The 14,053-nt window shown below is 32.1% G+C and overlaps 1 protein-coding gene across 2 annotated transcripts in view; it reads left to right on the forward strand.

Annotated features, from left to right (window-relative positions):
• Positions 1-14,053, forward strand: part of LRRC7 (leucine rich repeat containing 7) — a 275,996-nt gene that overhangs the window by 17,662 nt on the left and 244,281 nt on the right. For both annotated transcript variants that reach the window (XM_006919313.1, XM_025052071.1), the window contains exon 2: positions 11,598-11,715. In XM_006919313.1, the coding sequence (XP_006919375.1) occupies positions 11,598-11,715 (118 nt within the window). The remainder of the gene's footprint in view (positions 1-11,597; positions 11,716-14,053) is intronic.

Genomic DNA, 14,053 nt, shown 5'->3' on the forward strand with positions numbered 1-14,053 from the left:
ACTAAGACTCATTATTTTTCACCTGGATGTTCTCTAATCACTTACCTGGCTGCTTCTGGTCACAGATGGCAGTTGTTTCTCAAAAACAAAAATCCGAGTCAGTCACTTCCCTACTTGTGAATATTTAAGGAGTGAATATTAATGGGAGGGAGCAGTGTAGAGTAACTGAAATGCCTGCAAATCCGCACATTCAAATTCTCTAGGTTAAGCACAAGGTCTAGAAATGTTTCTTTTGGAATAAAGTGCAATGTGCAAAGCCCTCTCTCTGTTATAGTATTTATTTAGTATTTTTACATTCCATTTTATTTTATTTTTGTATTTATAATTACTTGTTGACTGTATACTCGAGGAAGTGGAGACTTTGTTAATTCATCTTTTGGTGCCCGTCACTGAGTAGATGTTTAAGAGGTGCTCACTGAACACAAGCAGTAAGGAAGGAAGAGAAATGGGAATGAAAGAAGAAGAAAAGAAGGAAAGGAAGGTGGGAGGAAGGAAGGGAGGGAAAGAAAAGAGTAAATCGACGTCATAATGAGAAGCTTACAATTTCATCAAGTGCATATATAAAACCACTTTTTTAAAATTTTTGAGTTGGCTCTTTTCTAAATAAAGATAATTATTAAGACGTATTAAACTAAAGAATTTTAAACATTTTATTATAATGTGCACAAAATAATTATTTCTTTGAAATAGCTTTCAAATGAACTTGGAAACACCGTCGCCTGAATACTTTTAAAGGGATTCAAAGGAGGAACTTCTAAGAAATCAGCCATTCAGTGATGCCAACTCATTGGATAACAATTAGCCCTTTTCCCTGTGGCATCTACTTGTGCCAACATGTGGTATCAGTAAACTTCTCATTGAATATTTATGATTTTATATGAAACTTTTAAGGAAAAGTGTTTCTCTTTTTAAAATTCATAAGCAGTTAATACTTCTTTTTATTTGTGAAGGAAAAATAAACAGCTTATTTCTTGCTTTTTCTAGGGAACTGTTTTAAGATATAGTCACTCACATTCACAAAGTTTTGATTGTATCCTTAATTTTTCAAGCCAGAGTATAAAGGTGATAATAAAATACCAATTCAAATTACAATGTTTGCATTTATACAGCATTTCCGAGTTAGCAAAGTGCTATAACATATACTCACATTTACTCTAATTTAGATCCTCATTGTCAATAGTCATTGAATCTGAGTCTTATTCCCTAATCCTCAGTGTCCATTATGATGGGCTCAAGGTTCCTGTCTCATTCACTCTACCCTCCCAGGCAGCCTCCAACTGTCATTAGTTGTCAGTTATCTTTCCAAAGCACAGATCTGATATTGCGGAGGGAGCAGTGTGCTGCAGTGGAAATGGCTTTGTATCAGACAAAACTGAATTTGAATTCTAGCTCTGGCACTTCCTAGGTGTATAACCTTGTAAAAGTTAACTTCCTGAATTTTCTCACCTTCAGAGTAGGGGAAATAATACCTTCCCTGCAATGTTGTTGCAAAGATTGGAGATGACATATTTTAAAATCCAGTTTAGTGCCTTGCACACATATAATAGGCACTCAACTATCTGGTTATTTGCCACTACCCTGCAAGAATATTCATGAATGAGCAACTATTTACTGAGAAAGTACCATGTGGCAGGCATTGCATTATACGCTGCAGGTACTGCAGTGACTAGCGAAGCTTACAGTCTGATAATCCCAAAATGGGGACATCTGGCCTTCAGTAGGGAGAAATACAGAATGTTATGAAAGTACACAAGTAGAGCATGTAAATGGGTCTTAAGCTGTGACCTGAAAATAGGGAAAGTCTGATTTTGGAGAAGAAGGTAGAGAGGAGGTAGGATAGGGTGGAGTGGAAAGAAGCTTCAGCTAGAAACCTGTCTTTTTCAGAAGTAACTTGTCCTGACTTATCACAGGGGTCCTTAACCAGGTCCACAGATTCGTGCATGGGCTTCTGGTGATTTGCAAGTTTCTTGAAATTGGATGCAAATATGTATATATGTGTGTGTGTGTGTGTGTGTGTGTGTGTGTGTGTGTGTGTGTGTGTGTGTGTGTTCTGAAGATAGCATCTATAAGATCGACTCAAAAAAAATGATTAAAAAGTATCATCTGAACACTTCCTGTAAGACAAATCCCAGACTCTTACACCCTTTCTTTCACATTTTGGCTAAATTCTTCATTTTCTATTTCCTTCTACAACATTTAGAATATAGCCACTTTAAATTTTTTGCCATTCCTAATATTCCTCTGTGTCTTTTCTCCTAGTACAGCTCTCTGGACTGCCCTGCTCTTCTCAATCTACTCTTACCTTCCCATTCCACCTTCTGCTCTCGGAACTACCCCTCTCTCAAAGCCTGGGTGAGCTGTTTCTTCTCCAGGCATTCTCTCATTTTTCTTTCCCATTCTTCTCTAGCTCAAGCACAAATCACAGTCATAGAGTTCAAGTGACCCAGTTGGAATTAGAGATGGACAAAGACCAGTGGACTATGAATAGAAAGACCAGAGACTGACCCATACTTATGTAGAAATCAGATGCACAACAGAACTTGTCTTACAAATCAGTTGAGACATAATGAAGTTTTTTTTAAATGGTCATCTATAAAAGGAAAAGAATTAATATTTACTTCACATCATTATTAAAAATAAATTTCAAATGAGTCAAATCAAAGCATTAAAATTTTCAGGAGAAAAAATAGGAAACCATCTGTACATATTAACTGAAAGATAAATTTGACTACTATAAATGTCTTTTTATTAAAAGATAGTAAAAAAAGAGATAAAAGTTGAGCCATATATTGAGAGAACTGTCTGCAGAATATGGGACAAACAAATAAAATAAACAAAAAAATGTTCAGTTTTATTAGTGGTTTGGTAAAAGGTGTTACCATTTTACATTCCATGGATTGAAAAAAAGTACTCTGAAAATATCAAATTTTGGAAATAGTATGAAGAAATAAGAATTCTTATTCCTGTTGGGAATTTAAATTGTTATAACCACATTGGAAAAAAATTCTATTACTTATTACATTTGAAAATATGCCTACCTCCTCAGAGAAACTTTCGTATATGCATGCTAGGAAATGTATATAAGAATATTCTTAGCAGCATTGTTCCTATTAGAAAAAGTTGGAATCAACCCAAAAGTCTGTCAACAGTGGAATATATAAGAAAATTATGTTATATGGATCATGAAGTAGTAAAAATGAATGAATAGATTTTATACTTCAATTTGGAATATTAACAATGTAATATTGAATGAAAAAGTCAACTTGCAGAAGAAAGCATAATGTATTATTTCATTTATATAAAGATAAACAGACAAATATAAATGTTCATTTTCAGGATTATTAAACCTGTGATAAACATATAAAGAAAAATGAGGGAATTTTATTAATTCTAGAAATTATTTGCCTCTTAATGGGTTGGTAAGGACAGTGGGACATGATTGAGAAGGACATAAAGCAGCTTTCTTAAGCTGGACTGAAGAATATGAGGCTTTGTTTTATTATCAAATTTTAGAAGAACATACATATTATATACATTCTTGTGTTTGTATGTATTTCACCATAAAAATGTAAAAAGACAAAAGCAATCATAAGATACATGCAATGACACACAAAAGACTTGGTTCCTCTTGCTTGAAGAGCTCCCAGTCTGATGCTTTTTTCAGAATCTCTATCTTTCCTACTTCCTATACTATTGCAAGGGACTATTTATTGTTTCTTTCTTCTACATTCTGTTACTTTTTTTTTGTCTTCTTAAGCTGCATGCTTAATACATTCATTTTCACCCCTTTATCTTTTCTAATGTAAGTATTTCAGGCTACAATTTACTTCCAATTACTCTAGTTATATCTTGCTATTTTTAACATGTAATATTTTATCACTTGCTTGTACTTCTTAATTCCTAGTATGACAATTTCTCTGACCCATGAGTTATTAAAGTTTATATATATACATATATACACAAATATAAAAGCTTTTAAAGTTATCTTTTGGTTAATAATTTATAACTTAATTGCATTATGGTCCAATAATTTGGTTTTTTATTAGTAACTTTTTGAAGCTTGTTGAGACTTTCTTTATGTCTAGTATATGGTTAATTGCAAATTTTTTATATGTGCCTTAAAACATACTCTATAGTGGTTGAGTTCAGTGTCCTGTGTGCGTCCACTAGGACAAGCTCATGGCCATCAATTCTTCTATAGCTTTTCTTCTATTTTTGTCTGCTTTTAATCATTTATTAAGATATATGTGCTAAAATGCCCTGTTATGATAGTAGGTTTGTAATATGTAGACAAGCCAAATTTTCTTTAAATATTTTAAAGCTATGATACTAGGTGCATACACGTTTAGAATTATATATTCCTGGTGAGTTGAAGTGTTTATTAACATGCCACTTTCTCTAGTAATGCATTTTGCTTAAAATCAGTATTGCTGCATAAACTTTATTTTAGTTAACTTTGCCAGTTTTATCATTTTTCTCTCAAGTTTTAGGTGTGTCACTGGTAATAGCATATAGTTTATTTTTAATTTTAATCCACTCTGATAGTTCTTATTTTTAAATTGAAGAGATTAATCCATATTTATTGATGGCAACTATTAGTATATTTGCATTAATTTATTCCACTCTGTTCATTTTTATCTGTCTTGTAGCTCCTAATTATTAGCTTGTTTTCCATTATATTTATTAAAGATCTTTTTTTCTCTTTATCTCATTTTCTTTATTTTGCCTCTGTCCATTAGGAAATTATATACCTTATTTCTATTTCTTGAGTTATTACCCTAGAAATTTTAACATGCACATTTAACATTAAAGTTAATCAGTATTTTTACCCTCCTCCTAAACAATGCAAAAATCTGACCACGTGTTTAATCTTGTTATTTTTTTCTGATATATATGCCTTTGTTGTTCACAGTTTTAGTTTTGCATTGATTTTGCCCAGCTTTATTGAGATATCATTGACATTTAATATATGTAAGTTTAAGATGTACGGTATGATGATTAGGTTATTTGTATATATTGCGAAATAATTACCACAATAAGGTAATAAGGTACCATTAAAGTACCACATCTCCAAACCCCTCACAAGTGTGATTTGTGTATGTTAACATTTAAGATCTACTTTCTAAAAAACTTTCAGGAAATAATACAGTGTTGATAATATAGTCATCCTGCTGTGCATGAGCTTCTCCAGATCTTATTTATTTATGGCTGAAAATGAGTACCCTTTAACAAAAATCTTCCCATTTCCCTCACCCCCCAGCCACTGACAATCAATGTTCTACTCTCTACTTCTGAGAGTTTGATGTTTTTAGATCTTGCAAGTGAGACTATATAGCATTTGTCTTTCACTGTCTCACATCTTTCACTTAGCATAATGCCCTCAAGGTCCATCATGTTGTCACAAAAAGCAGGATTTCTTTCTTTTTTATAGCCAAATAACATTCCATTTTATATGTATATCATATCTTCTTTATCCATTCATCTGTTGATAGACACAGGTTTTTTTCCATTTCTTGGCTATCATGAATAATGCTGCAATGAACATGGAAGTGCAGATATCATGAGATAGTGTTTTTATTTCCTTGGGATATATACCCAGAAGTGGGGTTCTGGATCAAACGGTAATTCTATTTTTAACTTTTTGGGAAACTTCCATACTGTTTTTCATAATGGGTGTACCAATTTACATTTTCTCCAACAGTGCACAAAGGTTCTCTTTTCTCCACAGCCTTGCTAAAACTTTTTCTGTCTTTCTGATAGTAGCCATTCTAATTGATGTGGGGTTATATCTCATTGTGGTTTTGATTTGCATTTCTCAAATGATTTGTGATGCCAGGCATCTTTTCATGTACCTGTTGCCCATTTGTATGTCTTCTTTGGGAAGGTGACTATTCAAATCTTTTGCCTGTTTTTAAATCAGTTTGTTTTATTTTTTGGTTTTGTTTATTCACTGGTGATTTATATGAGTTTCTTGTATATTTTGCATATTAACTCCTTATCAGATAAATAGTTTACAAATATTTTCTCCCATTCAAAAGATTGCACTTTTATTTTGCTGATTGTTTCTTTTGCTGTGCACAAATTTTTTAGTTTTATGCATTCCCATTTGCTTACTTTTGTTTTTATGGTTTGTGCATTTGGTGTCATATCTAAATAATCTTTGCCAAGATCAACATCAAAGAGCTTTTTTCCTGCTTTCTTCTAGTAATGCTACAGTTTCAGGTCTTACATTTAAGTATTTAATCCATTTTGAGTTAATTTTTTTGAATGCTATAAGATAGGGTCCAATTTTATTCTTCTGCATGTAGTTATCCAGTCTTTGCAAACCATTTATCGAAGAGACTATCCTATCCCTCATTGCATTTTTTTTGGCTCCCTTGTCAAATATTACTTGACAGTATATGAGTTGGTTTATTTCGGGACACTCAATTCTGTTCCATTGATCTACTTCAATTGTTATGCCATTTCCATACTGATTTAACCTACATTGATTTTTTAATCTCATAGTTAGACATTTTATCATTTTATACAATGTTTGTTTAGATTTAATCAGATGTTTTCCTTTTTGAAAAAAATAAATTTTATTGCTATTCCTTCTTGCAGCTCAGACCTCTCTACAAAGTTCATTTGCCTTCTTCCTGAAAGATATCTTTTGACAGCTGCTTTAGTGAATGTCTCTTGGTGGTGAACTTAGTTTGTCTGAAAATATAGCCATTTCACCCTTTTCTTAGAAAAAAAAGCTGTAAAAATTATATTACTCTCAGTACTTTAGCAATAATATCTAATGAATTATTGCTTCAATTGTTAAGTTTTCTGCCTTTCTCATTCTGTCTTTTGAAAATAATCTTCCTTCTCTCTGGCAATTTTTAAGATCTACTGTCTCTGATATTCTGCAATCTTGTATAAGTCTAGATGTAGGTTCCTTTTCATCTATCTTGTTTAGAATTTGTTAAACTTCCTCAATCTGAAAATGGATGTTTCAACAACCCTGGAATTCCTAAGCCACCTATTCTCTTCTATACAAACTTTTCTTAGAATTTCAAAACAATCTTCTTCTTCTCTTTCATATGACTTAACCAGTCTTTTCTATGTTCTGACTCCTTTTATGCTACATTAGGCTAATTTCTTCTTACCATTTCATTTCCTATTATTTTCTCCAGCAATGTTTAATCTTCTGATCTACTGAGCTCTCTTTGATAATCTCTTGTTTTATCATCATGATTTCAAATTCCATATATATTTTTATTTTGTTTTCTGTAATTCTAATATCTGTATCATCTACAGGCAAGATTACTTGTTCTTTTGCATCTAATTTAGGTCAATTATTTAATCACATATTTAGTGATTTTTTTTTTTTCTGATGACTTCATGTTTATTGGAACTTTATTTGTGAGACTCATTGAGGCCTGCATTTAAAGTTTATTCTTTCAGAGGAGATTTGTGTTTACTTCTACCAGGCACTTGGGGGCAATACTAACACTGAACCACCTATAATTTGGATTGAGTTTCAGGGAGCCTTATAGATACCGTTCATTCCAGTCCCTAACTCAAGGAAAGTTAGATTTTTGGTTGGCAATCCCTAGAAGATTAATTTTATCTTTCTTTCTGTCTTTTTCTTTTTTCTTTTTCTTTCCTTTTTTCTTTTTTTTCTTTCTGCTTTCCTTCCCTTCCTTCCTCCATTTCTTTATTCCTTCTATCCTTTATTTCTTTCCTCTTTACTTTTCTTGTTTCTTTCTTCTCTCTCTTATCTCTATCTCTGTCTTTTCTTTTTCATTCTTCTTTCTTCTTTTCTTCCTTCTTTTCTTTTTGTTTTTTTTCTCCCCCTCCCTTTGTCTTTCTTCCTTTTTTCTTTTCTTCTTACTTCACACAGAGTCAAAACTTAGAAAGGCATGTATTCCCCATTGATTCCCTTTGCAGCACTCAGTTTGTTCATGTAGACACCAGCTCTATATGGAGTGGTCTCTAAGGAAATCTCCCACTCTATTCAGAACCCAGGCAGTCTTCTATCCTTCCACTTGCAAATAAATAAATAAATAAATAGATAGATAAATAAATAAATAAAATTAAAAAATAAAAGACTTCAGCCGCCAGGGACCAAGAGATATCACCAGAGCAAAAGCTAAATACAGACCTATTTAACTCTATGTGTTAGTATTATCTCATAATTCTGGAACTTGAGGAATTCCTGTACTTTACAGTTATCCATTAATGGATTGTGTGTGTGTGTGTGTGTGTGTGTGTGTGTGTAGTAGTTTTGTTGCACATAAAGATTTTTCTTTTAATATTTAGTTCACTATACTGCTGAAAACAGAAATTGACGATATCTTTTCATGTCTTTATCTTCAGTACTAAACATAGACCATAGCTTATAATGAGAATTCAGTAAATTTATTTTAAATGTATGTAGATGTTGTAGACTCAGAGCATTCACTCCAAGATCCAAGTCTCCTCATACTAGCAAGCGAATATCTGAAGCTAGTTTGAGTTACACATTTTTTCAGTTGAGATATCATTAGATGCTCCAAGAAAGGTGCAACATTATCCCTTGTTGGCTTCATCTGCTTACTTCTGCTGGTTCTTGGATGATCGCTTTTTTCATCATCTGTTCTAGGAATACTTCCATGAGTCAACCCCACCACCATCAACATAATCTAGTGCAGATATCCTTCCTACCTGAGTCTTTTTATCACACCTGATATTTATCTTGGCATAATTTTCTTCACATTGTATTTAATTTGTTGTTTAAATATTAAGTTGTAAACAATCTGAGCTTAATTGCTATGTCTTATTCATTCTGTGCCCTTTGCACTTGGCATAGCATCTAGTTTGTAGCAGGTATCAATTAATGCTTTTCCATGAATGAATAAATACCTTTCGGAATATATATTTTAGCTCAAATATGTTTTTATTTTTAACCCTCAGGCCTTTCTCTTTTGTGTCAGCTCTCTTAGAAATCACCTAACAATTACTTTTTTGAGTCAGTAATTTAAATTTCATACTCTTCTCAAACCAATTTCCGTCAGAGTTAAATTGCTTTTATTAGCCCAAGAAAAAGAACACTTTAGTACACAAATATTTTAAGATACAAAATGATTTTATTGTTTTTGAAATGGAAAATATCATTAGCAAATGAAAGGCAGGATAACAATTAACAGTCTTACTCTAATTAGCTATTAATTATATTTGCTATTTTATACTATATTGAAGAATTACAGCTACTGCATAATTATCCTTCACTTCATTTTCATTCAAAACTTGAGTCTTGAAAGAATCATTAAAATGTCTTTTTAATTTCTTTCCAATTTATAAACATCATGACTCATATTCAAAAGTTCACTGCTTTGTTTATGAAATTAGATTCCACTGAGACTGTTTATCACTCTGAAACTTCCAACCTAGTAAAGAACCATTTTCAGCTGGAACTTAGCACTCTCCTCATTTTCCCTTTACTTATCTAAGTTTATGTTAAATATATTTATTCAGCATACACTATGTACAAGACACTGTGCTAGTGACTTTGGTATATACAAAGATGAAACAGGTTGATACCAAGATGAATTAGATATGATGCCTACATTCAAAGACCCTGTCATCTAGAAAAGTAAGAAATAGACTAATTATATAGGTGTGCCTCTGTATTTATATATATAAATCTTAATAATGCCTAACAGTTATCAGCTCTTACTATGTGCCAATCACAGTTTTATATGTTCACAAGTAATTCATTTCATCAAATTAAAGCTATTGATTATAAGAGACACCATTATTGTAGTAGCACTAAAGAAGAAACACTCCTTAAAAATTATAACTTACTTTTGCTTGTAAGATGATCAAGATGTTAGTATGTGAAAAAATGCAGGACTTAGAATTGATGAAATTTAATGTTCTCAACAGCCCTTCAAGTTAAGTGATGTTATTGTTCCCGTTTTACAAATGAAGAAATTGATAAGGTTCAGAGATGTAAGGCAATTAGCCCAAGACCATGCAGCTAGTAAATAGATGAGAGGGAATTGAACCCACATCACTCTGATTTCAAATGCTATGCTCTTAGCCTCTATAACTGAGAGGTCTTGAATTCTCTATGTAATAGGATGTTCAAGAGTTTCTATATCTTTCATTTCTGATATGGCTTCATTTAAAGTTAGAGAAGAATATAGGAACCTCTTTTAATTCTTGAGAGAAATTGAAAATTTAGTTGAAATGATGAGACTTCTATTTCAAAATAAACCTCTGTTTTGAAAATTATTTGTCTAAATTTATCATAAAATGGTTATAGTAATCACAAATTGTATATCCCCAGTCATGAGGCAATTATTTTTAATCTATGAATTTATAACTAACTACATTGCATACAAATGTAATGATCTATACAGGATGATTGGACAAAAATTTAAATTAACTTTTACCCTGAGTATAGATATCTGTTTTTCTATTTTTTAAGGGAAAATTTGTAGTTAGTAACAACTACCCATCAAAGTTTTCTTTTTCAGCTTTCATTTAAAAAGTAGCAATATTTCTAATAGCATGTTGAAGTTCTTGCCATACATGAAGAATTTCAAATAATCTTTGTAAAGATTATTTGTAAGAACAAGCAGTTAGCATAGTTAAGTGTACTCTGGGCCAGTTGCATAGTCATCAGAGACTTCATCTGTGGAAATTTAGCAAAACAGAATTAGAAATGTCAAACAGAAGAGATCTAATTAAGATAATTCTTCTAGGAAAGAATAAAAATTCTGTCTCAGCTATTCATATCTTGAATAGTCAAGATAAGATGGACATAGCTAAAATATCTTATTATTTCCCAAAATATGGTACTGGAAACACCTACATCAAAATAACCAGATCACCAGAGTGCTGGTTAAAAATACAGATTTTGACCTGCAGCCCAGACCCACTATATCAGTCTTTCTTTGAAGAGAGCTTAAGAATCCACATTTTAAACAATCACCTCTACCCATCAGTGATCATATGCATGCTGGTTTTTAGAACCATTGCTTTAACACTCGACCCCTCCCCACCTAGTGTGTTGGACCCATGGCAGATATGAGCTAATTATTAATGATTTTTTTTCACCAAACTTCAGAGGTTAACATTACATTGACTAGATATTTATGAAGCAGTGTGGTGGGACACAAAAGAAATATAAGCTCGTACTCAAATGTATATCAGTTCTTGCATGTCAGCTGTTCAGCATGACTAAATGGAAGTAATACTTTCTGAAATCTAAAAGTTGCCAGAAAAGAGAGCTGAGGTAATCCTTGTAGCTGTAAAGAAGGGACAACTCCAGAAATTATTCGAATGGGAAAAAATACCTGTAAGATCAGTAGAAAATTGCACATTACTGGTAAACTGGAGGGGGAAAGTAGAATACTTTGAATTTTGGATCTGGATAGCAGAGAACAGTGAGGCACTAACATGGGGATGGGGTGTGAAAACATTCTGAAGACAATTGAGAATATGGGCGCGAAAGAAGGTGAGATTTTGAATCTGACTTTTACTGCCATTTGTAATGATGGTGAATTGAATTTTGTTACTGAGTTTACATGTGAATGGATTTAACCAAATTGAGATCTAATTAATCATTGTGTTTTTTACAGCAACTGTTCAACTGTCAAGCTCTACGAAAACTAAGTATTCCTGATAATGACCTTTCAAATCTGCCAACCACAATTGCTAGTTTAGTTAATCTTAAAGAACTCGACATCAGTAAAAATGGTAAGATTTCGTCTCATCTCTAAATAACTTGAAGTTTTTACTGAAAATATGCTTTAATGTTTTCTCTTAGCAAATGATATAACACTTTTTTTATTTTGTTGCAACTCTAAGTTAATTTTATTGAAAAATTAAATCTTAATTTATAATTCAAAGGCAGAAAATCTCTCTCCCTTTCTCTTATTAGTGTACCTGACATAGCCCTTATTTTCCTCTGTATTCAGATATGTTATTTAATCTTTTCTAGAATATTTTATTGCCTTTACACTGTTCATTTTCCTTATTCTCACATGTGTGGTGGAGGAACAGATGGATTTTATATAAAAATAGAAAAATAGATTTTTTTAAGACATCATAATTGAGTTGGAGATATGCTTGATATTAAAAATAGTACCTACAATTAACAATATATTATTGTGAACTTCAAATTCGTTAAGAGGGCAACTCATGTTCAGTGTTCTAATCAGCTCCCTTCCTCCTTCCTCACCCCCTTCTCCACACACAACAAAAAACAAATGACAAACAAACAAACAAAACCACAAGGGGGCACAAGGAAACTCTGGGAGGTGTTGGATATGTCTATTATCTTGATTGTGGTGATGGTATCACTGGTGTTTGTATATGTCCAAACTCACCACATTATAGATATTAAATATATGCAGTTCTTTGTGTATAAATTATACCTCAATGAAGCTATTTTAAAAGAGAAATGAGAGAAAAAAACTAATTTAAGCACTCTAAAAAAATAGAAATTAGGTAAGATTGGTTTGACATTCTAGGTAAATAGGGATCTTAATTTATTAACAATCACCAGCAAAATCTCTTGAGCAAATTAAATATGACATTTCTAAGACATTTTGAACCATCCTGTTTAAAATTAAGATCTCTGTTTTTATCCAGTAGAAGACTCTATTTTTCTTTCCAGTTTTATTTTCTTAATAGCATTTATGAGAAACTGTCATACTATATATTTAAATTATTTCTGTATTGTCTGGACTCCTTACAAAAATTAAAATTCAGCGATGTCTCAATTTTGTTGTTTTCATTTCTGAAGTATCTGTATTACTTAAAACAGTGTGCGGCATATTGTAGGAGCTCGACAAATAGTTATTGAATGAATTCGTGAATGAATGGTTCTTGATGAACATGGAACACTTGTTGAAGTGTACTGGTATAAATTGCTAGTAAAATTTCTTCAGTTTAAGTCTATGAGAATCATAGAGAAATTTACAGTATAACTGGGGAGATAAGACTAACACCTATAAATAATCAATGAGTATCATAAAACGCTATACAATGAAGTGCTTAATTATATGGCACAAATTACAATTGTAAATTCTTAGAGAATATGAAGATTAATTAAGACTGCTGTATTATTAGGGAAGAGTTCAAGTAAAGGATGTAGCCTGAGGATTTCCATGAAGCCTGGAAGCATTGAGTTAAGGAGAGCATTTCGTTTGAAGGAAACAATAAGAATGCAAACAAGGAACACACACATATTCTTCCACACCAACTTGACTTACCTCAGAGAGGTTATTCAGGAAAACATTTTTAAAGGGACCATGTGCAGACTTAGAAAATAGCAACTAGATTTAGGCCAATTGAAAGATAAAATTAGGTCTACTTTTATTCTTTTAAGATTAGATTTACAAGCCACATATTTATATTGATTGGTATTTCTGTACTTTAATAACAATTAATACTGCTTATATATTTATATACATTCACACATCAAATACTCTTTTCAACTTACAACTTCTAAGAAATTTCATACAGCCAAATATACTACCTCCCTTGGCCTTCAGGAAGATTTGGCTGGAGAATCCAAATAAATAAAAATCTACCTTATTTTTAAAGAAGATCAGAAAAAAAAAATACCAAATATAAACACAAAACTCCTGAGGAATATGAGATTTTTATGAACATTATAATAACCTCCCAGTGTCGCTCTTGCATCACAAAATTCTGTTGCCAGGAAGTGAATTGCAACTTAGATTTCTTCAACTTAGAAATGAGTCTATGAGCATCCTTAGAAGTCCTTGTGATTATTATTTAAGGACTTTTAGCTATACTTATGATTTCTATATTCTGGAAATATTTATTCAAAAACATACAAGACAAGACATGGCAAGACACTCTGCAAAATTAGTATAGTGTAAAAGGTTTGTTGAGCATGATGATATATGAGCCATTGCTAGAAATTACATAAACAGTAAAAGATTTCAACATGTCACTCCTTTCAGAAAATCATACCTAAAAAAGCTGTCACTGAATTCTGTGGCAGAGACCTTGACAGTTACTTAAGAAGCATAATGCATCCTTTGGAATCTGTCAAGGGAAA

The sequence above is a fragment of the Pteropus alecto genome, unplaced genomic scaffold (genome assembly GCF_000325575.1).
Source record: "Pteropus alecto unplaced genomic scaffold, ASM32557v1 scaffold25, whole genome shotgun sequence".
NCBI classification, from domain to species: domain Eukaryota; kingdom Metazoa; phylum Chordata; class Mammalia; order Chiroptera; family Pteropodidae; genus Pteropus; species Pteropus alecto.